Genomic DNA, 16,153 nt, shown 5'->3' with positions numbered 1-16,153 from the left:
TTTCAGTCTTTCTGACAGTTTGTAGACCCGTGATACACAACTTGTTTTATGTGGGGCCACAAAACCATAAGTGTTAATTAGTACATTCTAAATGACATCTCATGTTACTGATGATAGGTTAATAATTTTCCATGAAATCCTTTTTTTAATGTTGTAATATTTTTAGGGCCCCTGTCAGTCACAGGCCCCTAAAATTCTCCTGATTTTTCTCCCCTATATAGCATCACGGGGCCTCAGGGATCCTCCCTAGCATTTATTTTTAATTAACAAGCTCTATTTTGATGTTTTAACGTGAACTCTGGCACTTTAAAAGAAAATACTAGCGTGAGTCTGCTTATTTTCTATTTATTTATGTTTATAAAGTCATCCTACTTGCCCTACAGGCTGAGTATCAACCAAACAATTCATTGAGACAATAATCGTCAGATTAATCAATAATGAAAATAAATGGTAACTTTCAGTCCAGTTATACATGTTCTCCTCAGTGGAGACTGCACATAATAGTCAATGCAGCATTCATTCTCTTGTAGTGCACTTAGCACAGTAAAAGAGGAATTATACAAAGTGATTGGTTTTTAGGACCTGCCATTGTTTAAAACTATACTATGAAAATAAAATATAAAATACAGTCAACCTGGATCATTTTAAATATAATTTGTAAAATTTTGTATAAAGTTAATGTTTATTCAGTTAGTTTGCATAAAAAATGACAGGGCTATTATTATTATTGTTATTGTTCTTATTTAAAAAAAAAAAACTTACATATACAACAATAAGGCAAGGTTCAGCCATATTAACAAGACATATGGACATGAGTCTGAGTAGAAGATAAGAGAGACAAAAAGCTAAAATAGATAATGAAAAAATGAAACAATTATACTTAACAGAAAGATACATATCATAAATGATACAATATAAATTGTACAAGACAAAAGTAATTGGTTTTCATTTGAGAGTAAACCAAATTATTTTTCGGTTCTGAACAAGTGAGCAGTTCATTCAGAGTTTTTTATTGTGAAGAGTCCAGTTGGGAAGTGTTGTCGTTGTTGCTGCTGGCGGAGCACAGGCCGCAGTGATTTGGTAGCCGCTGCAGTAGGAGGAAGGACCGCGGTTCTACCCCTTCTATCTTTCAGTTTCGTCTCGAAATTTATATCGGTGGTTCCCTCTGGTAGCGATCAGTAAACTGAGTGTACAGTAACGGTGTTCTATGATAACTAACTCGTAGTATTATCAACGGACAGTGATACCAATCGCCATTTTAATCGCACGTTTTCCCTGACAGAAGCGCTAGCACAACAATGGCTCTGAAAAGAATTCACAAGGTAAGGAAGTGAACGGCGAGGCCCGGGATTTCGCAGTTTCGTTAGGGATTTAATTCCAAGGTTGCCCATCTGATGCTCGTCTGTCGGGTGTGTTTAACTGAGAATTATACGAAAATATTGACTAAATAACTCGGGCTTGGTTTCAACTGCCAGCTAACGGTCTCTGAATAGCGAGTGACGACAGTGAGAGCAGCAATGCGCCGCCTGGCTGTGTTCACCAGAGCTGCTACAAATGGGCCAACTGAACCGTTAGCTACCAGAGACCGTTATGCTACCTTGTCTTGGTTATGTCATATATGTTCACCAAAGACACATATAGCACTGGATATAACATAATGTTTAATCTAGTTATGCCGGTTACTAGTTAACGCTATTGGTGTTAGCGGTGCGTTAGCTGTATCAGGCTAGCATTATCTGTCCCGGTGGTATGCTAACTCGGATAAGCTAAAGGGTTCTTCGGAACAAGCTAGCTTACTACAATAACGCTACATCTTTACAGTAAAATAACGGTACCGTAAGTTTCCATTCGGATGTGGTTTTTGGTATCTTCTTAGTCAGAGTTGAGGCAGCTAATATTATTTATTGCAGTTACTTAGTTCGCTAAATTTGCTCCTTGATTTGACAGATAAGTTAGCGGCTAAGCTAACGTTAGCTTAATTAAAAAGGGCTCGAACGCTTACTTAACTAGCCGGCTTGTAATTGTTTTTTTGTCGTTAACTTCTTGAATTGTTTTGTTGTTTCTGATGTTTGGATGTAGTGTTAAGTATAATCGCAAAAGCCCAGGGATAAGGATGGATGTAACCTAACGTTAAGCTATCGTACATCTAATCCCTGTTTTTTTCCACCAACGTTATATTGTGTTTGTATTGCGCAATTTGTAGCTATTTCAAGTACCCGTGCAAAAAATATTAGTGTTAGTGTTTGTATTAGACATTTAAGTTGTTTCTACTCGACAAACGAGTAGTTTACAGTGATAGTGTTAGCACTGTGTCGCTGTGGTGAAAACAGGCCCCACGCGTTGTTCGCCTTTGATGCCATGTTGCTGACAGGAGGCGAGCAGCACATCGTTATTACACCGTTTGTTTGGTTGAGTTAGCTAAATGTTGTGTTTTGTCTCAGTAATACCTCCACCAGTAACGTTAGTCCACCGTAATGTTCCTCTCATTTGACATGCTTATCTGTAATCGGAGCAGAGCACCTACCATTTACGCTAAGCTAACGTATGCACCACAACGTTACACCGGGCTGCACACAACCAGCTCACACTCAGTTTACCAGACTGTCTTGGTGAAAGTAAAAGCTTGTTGTCATATCGTCGTGATCTCAATTTGGCTGTCACATGTACTACCCGCTCTACCTGGAGAAATGCTATTATGTAATAGCGGTCACTCCAGTAATCAAAGCTCACTGTAGTGTTGTTATGTCAGTAACGTTAAGTCTTGTGTTGCTGTTGTTGCAGTGAGACTTTGTGGTGATTTCAGAGGCATTCAAATCTGTTTACAAACTGTGATTTAGTAAACAAATTGAGAGGTCATACTGGGCCTGCTTAGTGGTAAGGTAAGGTATACTTTACTGTCCCAAGAGGAAATTTGTTTTGGACTCAGAGCCGCTGTATCATACAACATAGACACACACATACAGCCATATATAAACTCTTGCCTTGACGGCCCGAATTAATTAATTCCATAATATTAAATGTAATAAAAACAAGAGATCCACATGATAAAACCAGATGAAATCAGGTGACTTAAAATTAGTAAAACCGTAACACAAGCACATAAAATTAGCCAGTTTCAAACAGTAAATACATTATCAGGTTGCAGCATTCTGGTATTTAAAAACATCACATTGTAGGTTTTAGATCACTAAAAGATCTATTTCCAGGGTTTTCATTGTTGTGATGTTTTTGTGCAGCAATTCCCAGTTTTCTAACAGAGGAAATTGTTTGTTAAAATATTTGAAATACTGCACCATACTGTGAGGAACCTGATCAACCGACTTGTCATTTGTTTGTCTCAGGAGTTGAACGACTTGGCACGGGACCCACCAGCCCAGTGTTCTGCAGGACCAGTAGGAGATGACAGTAAGTTCATCATCTAAACCAACATTGTCCTGTTAGCTGTGTGAGACTGGGGCTCAAAATCAAACAGCACTCAAGAACAAATTCCTGGTGTACACTTTCCTTATTTTGGCCAAATCATATGACAATTCAAACAGCAGAAATACATATTTATTGGTCAGAATTCTTACAAATGACACAAAGAGAATATACAATATTCTTATTTATTACAGACTGTGTAGATGGAATCGTTCACCTGTAAGGTAGCTTTAAATGATCTCCAGATTTGCACCTTAAGGCTAAATTTTCTGATTAATGCATTTCGTTTTGATGTGAAAAAATGTCCATAATATTCTGGTTACCACAGACTGCATCTCACACATTCAAATGTTTTGAAACCTAAGTCTTGTAGCTCTGGAAGGAGAATGTAAGCATCAGTGAAGGTGCTGGCTTTTTATGTGTAAAGTCTAGGGTATTTAACTAAATTAAGGAAGTACCTCTGTTTTTTGAGCAAGCAGATCCAGGAAATACCTGGACTACCTCATGTGAAAATACTAGTTCATTATAAAAACATAATATTCTCAACTCAATTGCTACGTGTGCATTTCACTTTTGCTTTTAGTGTAAGTAAAAGGGAAATTCTTGCCTGGCTAGTATGTTGTTCTTTTGGAACGTAGGAGTAGATGCAGACTGTGATTTTTATTTATTATTCGCATCATTTATTTATTTTTAAATCCTGTAAAGATAGACACAGAAATAAAACTCAAAAGGCATTCATGAACGCAGTTTTGCAGACAATTTAATTGCATAGGATTAAATACATGTCATACATGATGTAGATATCTCCCCTTTTAAATATTTCATTTTAAATTTTGTCAGAACAAAAAGTCAAAATGGTGTCAATTAGAACTGTAAACAAATGTAATACAATACAGAAATTAATTGACTTTTTGTAAGAAAAAATACAGAAATTAATGGATTGTTTAAAAAATGTGTCACATGTATTCCATCTGAACACATTATTCATTCCACTGGTTAGCGTGCGGAGCAGTAAGGCCGAGCCCTTACTGGAGATGTGTGTGATTAGTCAACTAGTCTCTTGAAAGTTGCTACATTGTCTTATTTGCACCAGAAACACTCGTCGGTTAAAGTTATAATTAAAATTATGAAAATGTATTTGTCACTGTGTACTTTTTTGTGAATGTACACAGTAAAATCACACTTTTAAACACATTCTATAGACTATAGAAAAATGTCTGTTTGCTATACAGTTGCGTTTACCCAGTGAAAATGCCTTTCTTAAAGATTATTTGCCCTAAAGAATAACTGTTATTTAGTGAGTTGTCGTCATGGTTTGAAGGATAACATGCAAAGTGCCAAACTTTTTCAGCAGCATTTAAAATACAATTTGGTTGTTGCTCAAATGCGAAGGTGAACAGGGATATCTGGGCATTGGTAAGATGGAGGGAAGTTTACCGCAGTTCATTTACACATACTACCCACATTGTTATGATACATCGCCGGTTGAAAATTGGCAAAGCATCCCTCTAAATTATGCTCAGTGTTGTCTGTGTTCTGAGTGCTTTCTTACTTTTTGGATTAGTAGTCTAGTCTAAATTTAAATGTTTGTTTAACCGTCAGCGAAGTTAGTCATTAGGAACATCCTTAGTCCTTGCCACCGTGTCCTGGGTTTGAGTCCAGCCCGGGCCCTTGGCTGTATGTCACCCCCCTGTCTCCAGGGTGCAAAATTAACTGTTTTTCCACCAGCCAAATGGCTTGTGAATATTTAAATTTTACTAGCAAATCAATAGATTTGCATAGTTTACCAGCATTTGGCAGGAGGTTGGTGCTACTTTTGTACCCTGTCTCTCTCTCCTCTACCTTTCATGTGTGTGTGTCTCTCTCACTATCAAAGAAAAAGAAAAAGGACAGGTTAGCTTTTAAATCTGTCACTATAGTTTGACAGTATATTAAGTAATAAATACATATTTGTTAACCAATTTACTATGTGTAAGCTGTATAACCTCTGGATATATGCAGCCTGCATTTGCGATAGTCTCATGCCATCATCATTTTCAAAGCTGTCCCTTTAACACCCCATCCACCTGTGTCTCTGCTTTAATATTTCTGTTATTCATTCCATGATGTTGTGACAGTAGTTTTATGGTCTCTCACATGGTAGACACCAGGAGAAACTATTTAAGTCGTTAGTAAATTCAGATATTCAAAAACTTTCTTTGTTTCTCATGACATTTTTAGAATACACACTGACTTTCAAAAATAGACCTTTTCATTTTGTGATATTATGTCAAAATGATCAAACAACAATGGATTTGGGGTGTATTTTCCCCATAGTGTGATAGCATGCCATAGTAGTCGAGTAATGTAAGTTTGTTCAATGTGTTTGTCTGTGGGGCTCATGAAGGCCTGTACATTGAGCAGTTCACTACAATAGCCTTTAGATTTTGTTGGGACTCAGTCAGAGGGGTTCCAACTCTAGTGTTGTGGCCGACTGCATTACACTGAAAGGTAAATCTAAATTTTAATTTACCTCCAAGTTCATCTGTCAGCCCATCTGATATTTACTGCATACGTGGAGGTCAAAATATGAGTGTTATGCATGTTAATCCCTTGTACATGCCAGCACAACTACCTGCACCAAGACTTGAAAATGCTTTAGGCCAAAGGCTAAAAATGCTTTAAGTTTGGGGTATTTTACTAGTATGGAAATAGCCTATATAGTTTTATCTCTTCACCATTCAAATACATGTATAATTTTCAAATTTTCATTGGCGGATATTTCTATGGCTCTTGTTCTGCTCTGGTGATCCACAACAAACAACTTTCAGTGAGCTGATGTTTATACTTACAGGTGCTTTTTTGTTCACTGGTGTTTTTTTTTTTACCATTCACTGTAAGTAACCCCAACCTGATCTCTTGTATTAGCACTTACCACTTGACTAGGAGCCACTTCCTCTCTCTAAAAGCAATATGCTGCTATTAACACAGAAGCGAAGGTAACACAGATATGTTAGCACTTACCTATTTTGGGCACAGTGATTACATGTTGTCAGAATCAAAACGATGCCCTCCATATTTGCAGCCTTGTTCTGTTCTACATTGGCTCGTTTTTGTTTGGTTTTTTTTTTTATATTAAAGTATCTGCTTTTCAAGCAGTGTTGAAATTATGTAATACATTTAGAAGTTTGGTTCATACTTGAACTTAAAGTCATTTATATTAGGGCAGCACCTTTAATTGAATGTTAATCACGGTCGTGAATTTGCTCCCCACAATAAAATCAACACGATAGACTGCAAAATTGACGTTTAAAATGCGCTCTTCTCTCATAGAAAACTCGGCTGCATATCAGACCATGCAATCCCTAAACTAACAGCCAGACTCCACTTTTGAAGAGCTGTCATGTTGCTCTGTGTGCATTCTGCAGCGGCAGCCAGTAAAAAAAACTTTACAAAATCACGCGTCTGCAAACACGGAAAACGAAAATCATCCGTGAAAAACTCTCATCATCCATTATTAGGAAGTATTTCAGACTTAAGAGAGAAAAAAATCATATGTAAGGCGTGCGAAATACCTGTCTCTGCATCGTGTAACACAACTAACTTGTTCAAACACTCGAAAAAACACCACAATCTGCAATATAGTGAATGCATGGACAAGCAGAGTAAAATCTCCGTCTTTGTCCAGCTTCAACTCCAACGTCCTTAACAGCAGCGCTGCAGCACGTCAGTTATTATTATTTGTACCAAAATCATGCAGAGGTGTGTTAAAGTTGAGCCATTTCACCCCATGAAAGGGTTCCTTTTCTTTGTCCCACTAATACAGGATTTCTTCTCCATATGCAAAAATGTGTTTCATGACAATGATTAGTGTTAACATTAATGTCTAACAAGTAACTTGTGACCACAAGTAACTTGTTTTCAATAATTTTACCATCAAATATTTGACCGTAAGGATGCTGTTAGTGTCCCTGTTTGACAAAATGTGCAGGTTCGTTTGAACAGCTTTCTCTTTGTGTCATTAAAATGTCAAAGCTACATGCATCCTGCAGTCTTGAGTGTGTGTCCAGAGATTACATCGTTCCTCTCTCTCTCCCTCTCCCATATATAGAGGGAGAGAGGGAGAATTTAAAGCGCATACAAAATGGAGTTCAATTCTTCCAAGTTAACTGGATACACTCAGCATGCTTGTGCATCTTAAGCATGTGTGAGGCACTAACAAAACAGAAGAAAATCTGTGGCAACAACTTCACTCTATACATGTCACTTCCTGCAATCCAACATCAAATAAACCACTCTATTATGAACTAAGAGAGTGTTTCTGGTAATATAATCGCTGTGGTTAACTTCCTTTTTCAATGTGACGTTTGTCCTCAGACCTCAACAGGAAGCTTAAATAAGGCGGCTTTAAATGCTACCAAATCACCATCAACTGATAGTTGTTTTTGTCATCACAATTTTTGCTGTCCAAGCTTTTTAAAATGATACCTCATGTTAGGATAACAGTTTCACCTTAAGCAGTACTTTTAACATTATTCCTGCAACGGGCAAATATGTGAATGTAAATGTGAGTCCACTGCCATGATACGACGCTTAACCGTTTTACAGCGGAAACCGCTAATAGTGATCACATCTGTCTGGGTCAGATTGATCACAATAAGCTCGTGATTCTTAAATTTAGGTTTACTACATAAATATAAAGTAATGAAACGGACTGCTTCGTTATTTACGGAATTTGTTGACTGTTTAAAAATTTAGTGCAGCCGTTGACAGGCATTATCGTGACCGGGCTTTATCGAGCCACATGATGAGAGCGTTTTCTACACTTCTCACTGAGAGAAAACGATGATTTCGATGTGCAGGCATCACCAGCCTCACATAGATTGTTGGAAGTAGACAGGCTAAGTTTTAAAAAAAAACCAAACAAACAAACAAACTGTATAACAGAATTACCCAACTTTCAAATCGTTTTTTCTTTTTTATTTTAAAATGTTTTCAGCTATTAAAAGACTGAAAATAAACACTGTAAGCAGACTACTTGATAACCATAAATGAATCATTATAACAGCATTTGTATAGGGATTATTTTGTCTGTAGTTTTTTGGTCCATATAAGAAGCTGATGACTTAAACTGCGATCATTGTAACTTGTTTCCACTGTATTTAAAAAAAACTGCCACCTCTAAGAATATCTGTCCTGGGTTGCACTTTATGTAAGAGCCTGTTACTCAACTGTGCAAACAAACACACACTCTTCATGTGGCATTATTTATTCTAACTTTTTTCAGTCTTGCATTGGGTTTTTAGTGTTTCATAACCAATTTTTTCTGTTTTCGTTGCAGTGTTTCACTGGCAAGCCACAATAATGGGACCTGTAAGTATTCACTTATGTATATATTGCTTACAAAGTCACAGCCGTTATCCCGCTTTAGTTTTTGCTGGGAACTAACATTCACACATATGGTAAAATAATGTTTTCGTTGTTACTTTTTACTCTCAAAACCTAAACGCTTGACTCCAAACAACTTGACTAACACAGCATCTGATGGTACTAAGTGAGCTGAATTTACTGCCTATGGAGTCAGCTGAGTCAGAACGTCAACTTTTAGTCAGACATTTTCTTGGTTGACAGCAGCCCTAGTTTTTAATCTCTATATCCCATTTTTGTGCATTTAATTGCCATCCTTGCACTTCAGTCAATAATGAGATGAATGGGCGTCTCTCCCTGCATTAGAATGACAGTCCTTACCAGAGCGGGGTTTTCTTCTTGACCATACACTTCCCCACAGACTACCCCTTCAAACCGCCAAAGGTAAGCAAGGCATAGACACGTACAAAGAAAGCGAATACATAAACAACCACACTCGAGCGTATGTTGCCTGCTAAAACATGCTACAATCTTCACATCATTCAGTTTCCTGTTGTGCCTCTCACCCCTGCCCCCGACATTTTCAGGTTGCATTTACCACAAGAATCTACCACCCAAATATCAACAGCAACGGCAGCATTTGTCTTGACATTCTGCGATCACAGTGGTCTCCGGCTCTCACCATCTCCAAAGGTAGACTTTTTTTTTTGTTTTTTTCTTCCTGGCCTTCACACTGTTAACAGCACATATGGTTCCAGATAAATGGCAGATGCTCCTGCCTTTGTAAACAGTGTGGTGAGAATGAAGGAACAAAGGAAACACGTTCGTTTTTTCCTTTTTAAATAGAAATGCTTCCCACAAATAATACAGTGGAACGTTTCTCCCGCGGAGCTCCTTGTATCAGGCTGGAGTACTCTCTCTGTAAATGTCAGCGTTGGCCCTTTTCATTCAGTGCTTATTAGCGGACGTGCTTTTTTACAATGGTGTCCCTCCGAGTTTTTCTGTTTAATTCCCGATTTCATGAATAATAAACACCTCTATAGCGGTCATGAATACTCTGCGTGACATCCGAGGGTCATCTGAGGTAAAATGACATCATTTCTGAAAATGTCTGCTTCTATTTGTGAACACTGATTGGTTGACTGGTTTCTTGCAGTCCTCCTGTCCATCTGCTCTCTGCTGTGTGACCCAAACCCGGATGACCCCTTAGTACCCGAGATCGCCCGCATCTACAAGACGGACAGGGAAAAGTAAGTAATTAGCTTCATGCTGTTTTTGTGCATCATTTGGATGAATTCAGATTTGTTTAAGTGCCTCTTGTCAACATGATGCTCTGGGGTCACCAGTCCAGACAAACCAACCAAAACTGATAAAATGTCAAGTCTCAGCCGAGCTGGGTGGAGCTGTACTAAAGCCTGTTCAGATCAAACTCAGGATCATAAACTGGCTGCTGGTGGACAGAAGCTCCAATCTTGTTCATTATTATTAATTTTAAAAACATTCTAACTGGTTAAGAGTGTGTCGCAATCACAAGGTGTGTAATAAAACTTTCAAAGATAAAGATTTTGATTGCATAATAATTTGCTTTATAATTTGGCCAAATTTCTAGGGATGCACCAATTGTGAATTTCTGCGCCAATGCTGACGTTTAACCCTTTGAAACCTACGCAAACTGACTTGAATTCTCTCAAAAACATTGGAAGATGGCAATGAGCAACTTAACAAGAAATGACCCCAAAAATTAGCAACAAATTAGGAAAAAGAACCAAGAAAAATGCCAAAAAAAATAGCAAAAAAATAAAAACAAACAAGGAAATGGCCATATAAAGGGCTAAAAAAAAAACCATTATATAGTGTGTAACAACAGTTCTAGGTATCATAAATATAGTTTCTGGACATTTTCCCTGTTTTTAAATAATGTTCTAAAATTCTCTATTTGTCTCCCCCTCCCTCTTTTTTAACATTAATTTTAGGATGCTTTCTTGTTTCTTTTTACCAATTTCTTGCAATTTGCTCCTTGCCCTTTTTCTCATTTTCATAAAGAGAGTTCAACCTATTTCCTCAGTTTTCAAAGGTTCAAATACTCGTCTGAATGCAGCGCAAGAAAAGGTGATGTCCATCCAGGTTTCTTAGGGTTAAAATAACGATTTGGCCGATAGCCGATTCCCATGTTTTTTGTCGTTATTTATTCCCTCTTTCGTGCCAGATAAACAAAGAAATCTTGATTTAAAAGAACAAAATAACTGAAGTGTTTTAAAGTCATTTCCTCCTTCACTACAAACTCTCCAATGAGCACAATTCAATCATAGGAATTTATGAAATGACCTTTAAATAACTGCCTCAAAAGTCTTGTTCACGCTGCAGCATCATCAGGGGAATAATTGGGTGCCTCCTTTGAAACGTCGATAGTGAGTTTGTCCTGTCCTCCTGAGGGTGTGCGGGAAAGATCTCGTTTTTTCCCAGACACGTTTCCTGTTGTCCCCAGGGCGGTTTGACTTTGTTAGTCTTGAGCCTGCTTTTTACTCTGCGCACAACTGATGTGACACAGCAGGAAAAATCATCGGCCACTGATGCTGAGCGTCATCTTATTTTCTTGTAGACTGATAGCAGTCAGCAAGGCGAATATCTGTCGTTATCTGTGTTTCCCGATTAATCGGCGCGTCCCTTCAAATGTTTGTGTTGTCGTCTGCTACGCTGTTTGAAGGAACGCTGTCTAAAGCACGTGTCATTGAAGGTTAAATCATGGGAAATGGCTTTAAAGTATACAGACTGTTGAAAAGCAGCGAGTCTCCTGAACTGCGCAGACACTGTACACATTAGGACGGATGTTTAGCCATAAATCGGCCACGTTAGTTGTCATTTGCCGTGCAGTTTTTAGGGGGTGCATGGCCCCTGATTAATTGGGCACTCGGATAGATTTCTGGCAGGTCTGAAATTTTGGTCGGCTGTCTTGCGGTTTGGGCAGTACCACAGTTTGATTTCCCACATGGCTTCTGTGGAAAGATCAGCTAAAAACGGTTTGGAGCTCGTTTTAATATAACTGGAGTAATATTTTCATGTTAAAGCTAAAGCTGTAATCTCCAGACTGCAATTTGATGAAACTGATGATCAGACGGATCACAGTCGACATCTTCCAGCCATCTGCGGCCCCATATTTTTCTTGTGTTCTTACTTTCCACAGTAGAACTGTGTTGCTTTTGTTTTTTTTTTTTTAAATTGAGGATGCGTCAGTCTTGTTTGAATAAATTTCATTGGAATTGTCAATAGACAAAACAGGCCGATGCTTCTGTGTTTATGTAAAGCGCGAGCGCGCGTGTCGTCTGTGCACAGTGACTGCAGGTGGCTGCATAGTGTGATCTGCACTTCAGTGTTAGGGGCGGCAATATGGACATAAAATAATATTGCAATGTTTCAGGGTTTTTTTGTGATAATGGTGTTCTCGGCGATGTGACAAAATACAGAAAAATATTTAACTATTAGTTTAATAAAACAACAAAATCAGTGTTATAGTTTTATTGTCTACGTTTATTCAGGAAAAACTAAACAAAAATGATCTCTACATTGTCAACACAGTTGAAATATCACCATTATCACAATATAAATCTCTTATTACATTAAGTAACCGGTGTTATCATGAATAATGTGATCTGTCACCCCCCTATTCGCTGTGTTATTTTTGTAGCTAAAAATCACGATAGGAAGACATGGCTGCTTAAAATGAGAATAAACAAAAGTAAAACAATCCTCTAAAAAAGCTCTTCAGTGACTACATTTTCTTATCTACAGATTTTTTTTTTTCAGTTTTGTAAATACTCTACATTATTACAGATTGTTTTCCTTTACTTACTACTTTAAAAAAACATTATTCACAGCTCCTGCTCAGTCACAGTACCGTCCCGCTCACCTGCAGAGAAGCTGCTCCTCAGTGAACAGCTGCAGTCTTGTGTTTTACCCGAAACTCACGTTTTCCTGCTCGTTATTTCGACTCAAAGAAATAAAAAGCGTGCATCTTTGTCATAGTGCTGCCCTCGCTTTAGGTCACATTTATGTAGTTCAGTCATTTTAAGCAAAGACTCCTCTCACAGCCTGTCATGCTTTTATCCAGTGCTTCTCTGTGTGAAGCATTGCAGCAGTTTGACTGACATTTCAGTTTTTTGTCTCTTTGTCCCATTTGGCATCCCCTGGTACAACACATCACACACCGACAGGCTTAATAAACACAGTCAGTGCGGGGAGAGGGGCTATCATTTTGGTGTTGCCATATCTGTGCTTAAACTGTTCTTCCTGTCACTAATTGGCCAGCAGCACTGACTCCTGGCAGTTTTGCTGCAGTGGGGAGAGGAAATAACAACAAACCCGCGGAAAAAATGGGTGCAAGATGGCAGAACTGTATGTGCCCTTGTAGATTGCCAGCCAGCTGGCATCCGCTGCCGCTGATGCAAGTATGGCAGCAAAACTTATGATGTACGCGCGGAAATTAACGGACGTGACAGAGTCGCAGCTTCCCTGCAGATTTTCTGTAAATGATGTCCCGAAATCTGAAATACGTTGCTCTTTATGAGGCTTAAAAACTAACAGCTCCTTTCTCTGTCTCTCTCTCTGTCTCTCTGTTTGTTCACAGGTACAACAAAATAGCTCGGGAATGGACACAAAAGTATGCAATGTAGTGTTGGGGGTAGAATCATGGCCAACCACCTCTACGAAATAAGGTTAGGGGAGCTTCAGATGTAAAGAGAAAACAAACAAAAAACCATTCAAACAAATGAAAAGTTTAAAACAAGATCTTGTTGGTTTCCATTGGAGTGCTTTCTTTGAGCCACGCCTCCCCTTCACCAGAGTACCTGTAAAACTCCCTCTGCCCCCCCCCCCCCCCCCCCCCCCCCTTCTCTCTCTCTCTCTCTCTTCTTCCTCTCTCTCTTCTTCCTCTCTCTCTTCTTCTTCTTCCTCTCCCTCTGTTTTGCTCTGTCTCCCTCCCCCCCCTCCCCTCCCCTCCCGCCTCTCAGCTCACCTGCCCACCCTCCAAATGTACATATTGTCAACTTGCAATGGTAACACCCATCTCCCCCCCTTCTCCTTTTTCACCCCCCCCCCTCGTGACCTCCGGCCCCGTCTCCTGACTCCTGAATTCCGTTACATTTTGTCACCATGCAGGCTGGACTGCCGTGGCCCCCTCCCCAACTCCTCCCACACACCTGCATCCTCACCCGCCCTCCCCTCCCTGACGTTAATCACTAAAAGCATTCCTTTGAGCATCTGTAAAACTTTGAGGGGACCTTTTTTTTTTTTTTTTCCTTTATTCCTAGTTTTTTTTTTTTTTAAGGGGAGTGGGGGACAATAAGATGGAGGGATTTTTACACTCTGCATCCTTTCTTGTTTTGTTGTCCTTATAATTCCCATCAGTAGAGGGGACAGTTCAAGAAAGCAGTTTGTTTTGGCACGAGTCGAAGGGCACTCTGTATTTTATACAATGAATACTTAAAAGAAATCATTGCAGGCTATGTCAAATGGAAAAAACATGCACATGGCCTATTTTGGTCTTCTGTCAGATTCTATGAAAGGACTTGAATTTATCCCCGCACCTCCTGCTCCTAACTCCCCTCCTCCCACCCCACCCAGGTTGACCCCTTTGTACACACAAACACACACACACACACACACACACACACACACACACACACACACACACACACACACACACACACACACACACACACACACACACATAGACACGTGCACGCACAATTGTAACCCCATGTCACCCCCACCACTACCACCGACTTTTCTTTATTCACAAAAGTGGAGGTTCTGGACCAGGTATTTAAGCAATTTATTTTTCTTAGTTTAACCTGTGTTTTTACTACCCCCCCCCCCCCCCCCCCCCCCCCATAACTCTTTAGGTTGCATTTTTTTTTTTTCCTTTTTCTTTTTTTTTCTTTTTTTTGTTTTTTGCTATTGTTAAATTAGAGGCTAACATCTTAAATGGCTATGGGACTGGCTTGGGCTCTGGGTGCGAGGAGAACCCACTCTTCTTGCACAAAACCTCTGTATATTGAATTACCTGAGAGGCTCGTTGAGCTTTTGTGTGTTGATTAAACTGTGTAATAAAAACCCATGATTCCTGTGTTGACTCATTCTGCGGCCCTTTGGAGGACACACAGAGGCAGGAGAGGGTCAGGTGAAGCCGGGTCACATTCAGGGGCCAGTTTTACAGGAAATACCTGCTGTTATCACATGCTTTCACTGTGAGTTGATTTGTGGAATATTAAGGAAATCCTCATGAAAACGTTTTTGAATTTGCCCTGAATATTGATAAGAAATGTGTGTGTGAGAGATTTGGTTCCACGTTTTCTGTGTACTACTTTACGTGTGGAACTACACTTTGAATATATGGGTTTTAAAGACTTTACAGAATAATAAAATTAATTGCATTATTTTATATTATTCTTAGGAGCTGACCTTAAGACATTTTACTTAAAATTCCAGTGGTTATTAGCACTTATTTATTTATGTATCTATTTATTTAATCAGAAGCAACAAAAAAATCTTTAATAATTAATCCGTTTTAAAATGGTTCATATATCCAGGCTGCTAGTGCGTTTTGTTGCCCTCTGGTGGTGCGTCTTATAAAGTAATTTCAGGCGATTCTGTGTTCATATATCAACAGTGAGTTGTTGAAAATGGGCACTCGGTGTTAAAAGGGACATTTGACATATGAAATGATCAAATTGAATCCACAAAGTACTGCCGTGCTCATCACATTTACATGGTTCAAGACACATAACTTCTTGAAGGGGAAATGGGAGTCGCCAAAGATCGCAGCCATCAAGATGATTCTCCTCGAGTGGAAACCTTTTTTGCACCAACCTTCGTACTAAAGTGCGTAGTGCAATTTGAATAATATCTAACAAGATAGCAAAGTGCGTAGTGTAATTTGAATAATATCTAACGAGATAGCAAAGTAAATCACAGATGTCTGTCACATTCAACAGTTAATGAATGCACTTACGCGTTTAATGAGACCTAGAGGCACATGCAACGTTTTAACAGGTCTTTTTGGCAACACTTTATCCTCAAAGGTTACAGAATTATTATTATTATTATTATTATTTTTTATTATTATTATTATTATTATTATTATTATTATTATATAATACAAATTGTTTTTTCACAGATGTTGTAAGATGTGAAAAGTGTCTGAAAGCTCCGGAAAAAGCCAGTTAAATTGACCTTGACATAAGATTATGTGTACAAAATAACGTTTAGGGTCAAGAATTAACTTGCACAATAAATACATACATACAAAATTTCTCGACATCCTTATGAAGGTAAGCGTGTAACCCTTTGTATCTTAAATAATACAATAATAGTAATAATATGCACACTTTAA

The 16,153-nt window shown here is 38.7% G+C and overlaps 1 protein-coding gene across 1 annotated transcript; it reads left to right on the top strand.

The window, feature by feature from the left end:
* Positions 1–1,075: 1,075 nt before the first annotated feature.
* ube2d2 (ubiquitin-conjugating enzyme E2D 2 (UBC4/5 homolog, yeast)) lies at positions 1,076–13,658 on the top strand. The gene is made up of 7 exons (XM_042493002.1): positions 1,076–1,322; positions 3,342–3,405; positions 8,741–8,772; positions 9,133–9,210; positions 9,354–9,459; positions 9,923–10,016; positions 13,388–13,658. Exons 1-7 carry the CDS (start codon positions 1,299–1,301, stop codon positions 13,431–13,433), a joined length of 444 nt encoding a protein of 147 aa, XP_042348936.1. The 5' UTR covers positions 1,076–1,298; the 3' UTR covers positions 13,434–13,658.
* Positions 13,659–16,153: the final 2,495 nt, after the last annotated feature.

This window comes from Plectropomus leopardus, chromosome 9 (assembly GCF_008729295.1).
Source record: "Plectropomus leopardus isolate mb chromosome 9, YSFRI_Pleo_2.0, whole genome shotgun sequence".
NCBI lineage: Eukaryota > Metazoa > Chordata > Actinopteri > Perciformes > Serranidae > Plectropomus > Plectropomus leopardus.
The sequence above is the reverse complement of the archived record's forward strand: the minus strand, read 5'-3'. Positions and strand labels throughout refer to the sequence as shown.

Excerpts from the sequence above, each read along its gene's own strand:
- ube2d2 (XM_042493002.1), top strand. The coding sequence starts at position 1,299 with ATGGCTCTGAAAAGAATTCACAAG. Across the intron at positions 8,773-9,132 it reads AAGCCACAATAATGGGACCT|AATGACAGTCCTTACCAGAG; the intron begins GTAAGTATTCAC and ends TCCCTGCATTAG. Across the intron at positions 9,460-9,922 it reads GGCTCTCACCATCTCCAAAG|TCCTCCTGTCCATCTGCTCT; the intron begins GTAGACTTTTTT and ends GGTTTCTTGCAG.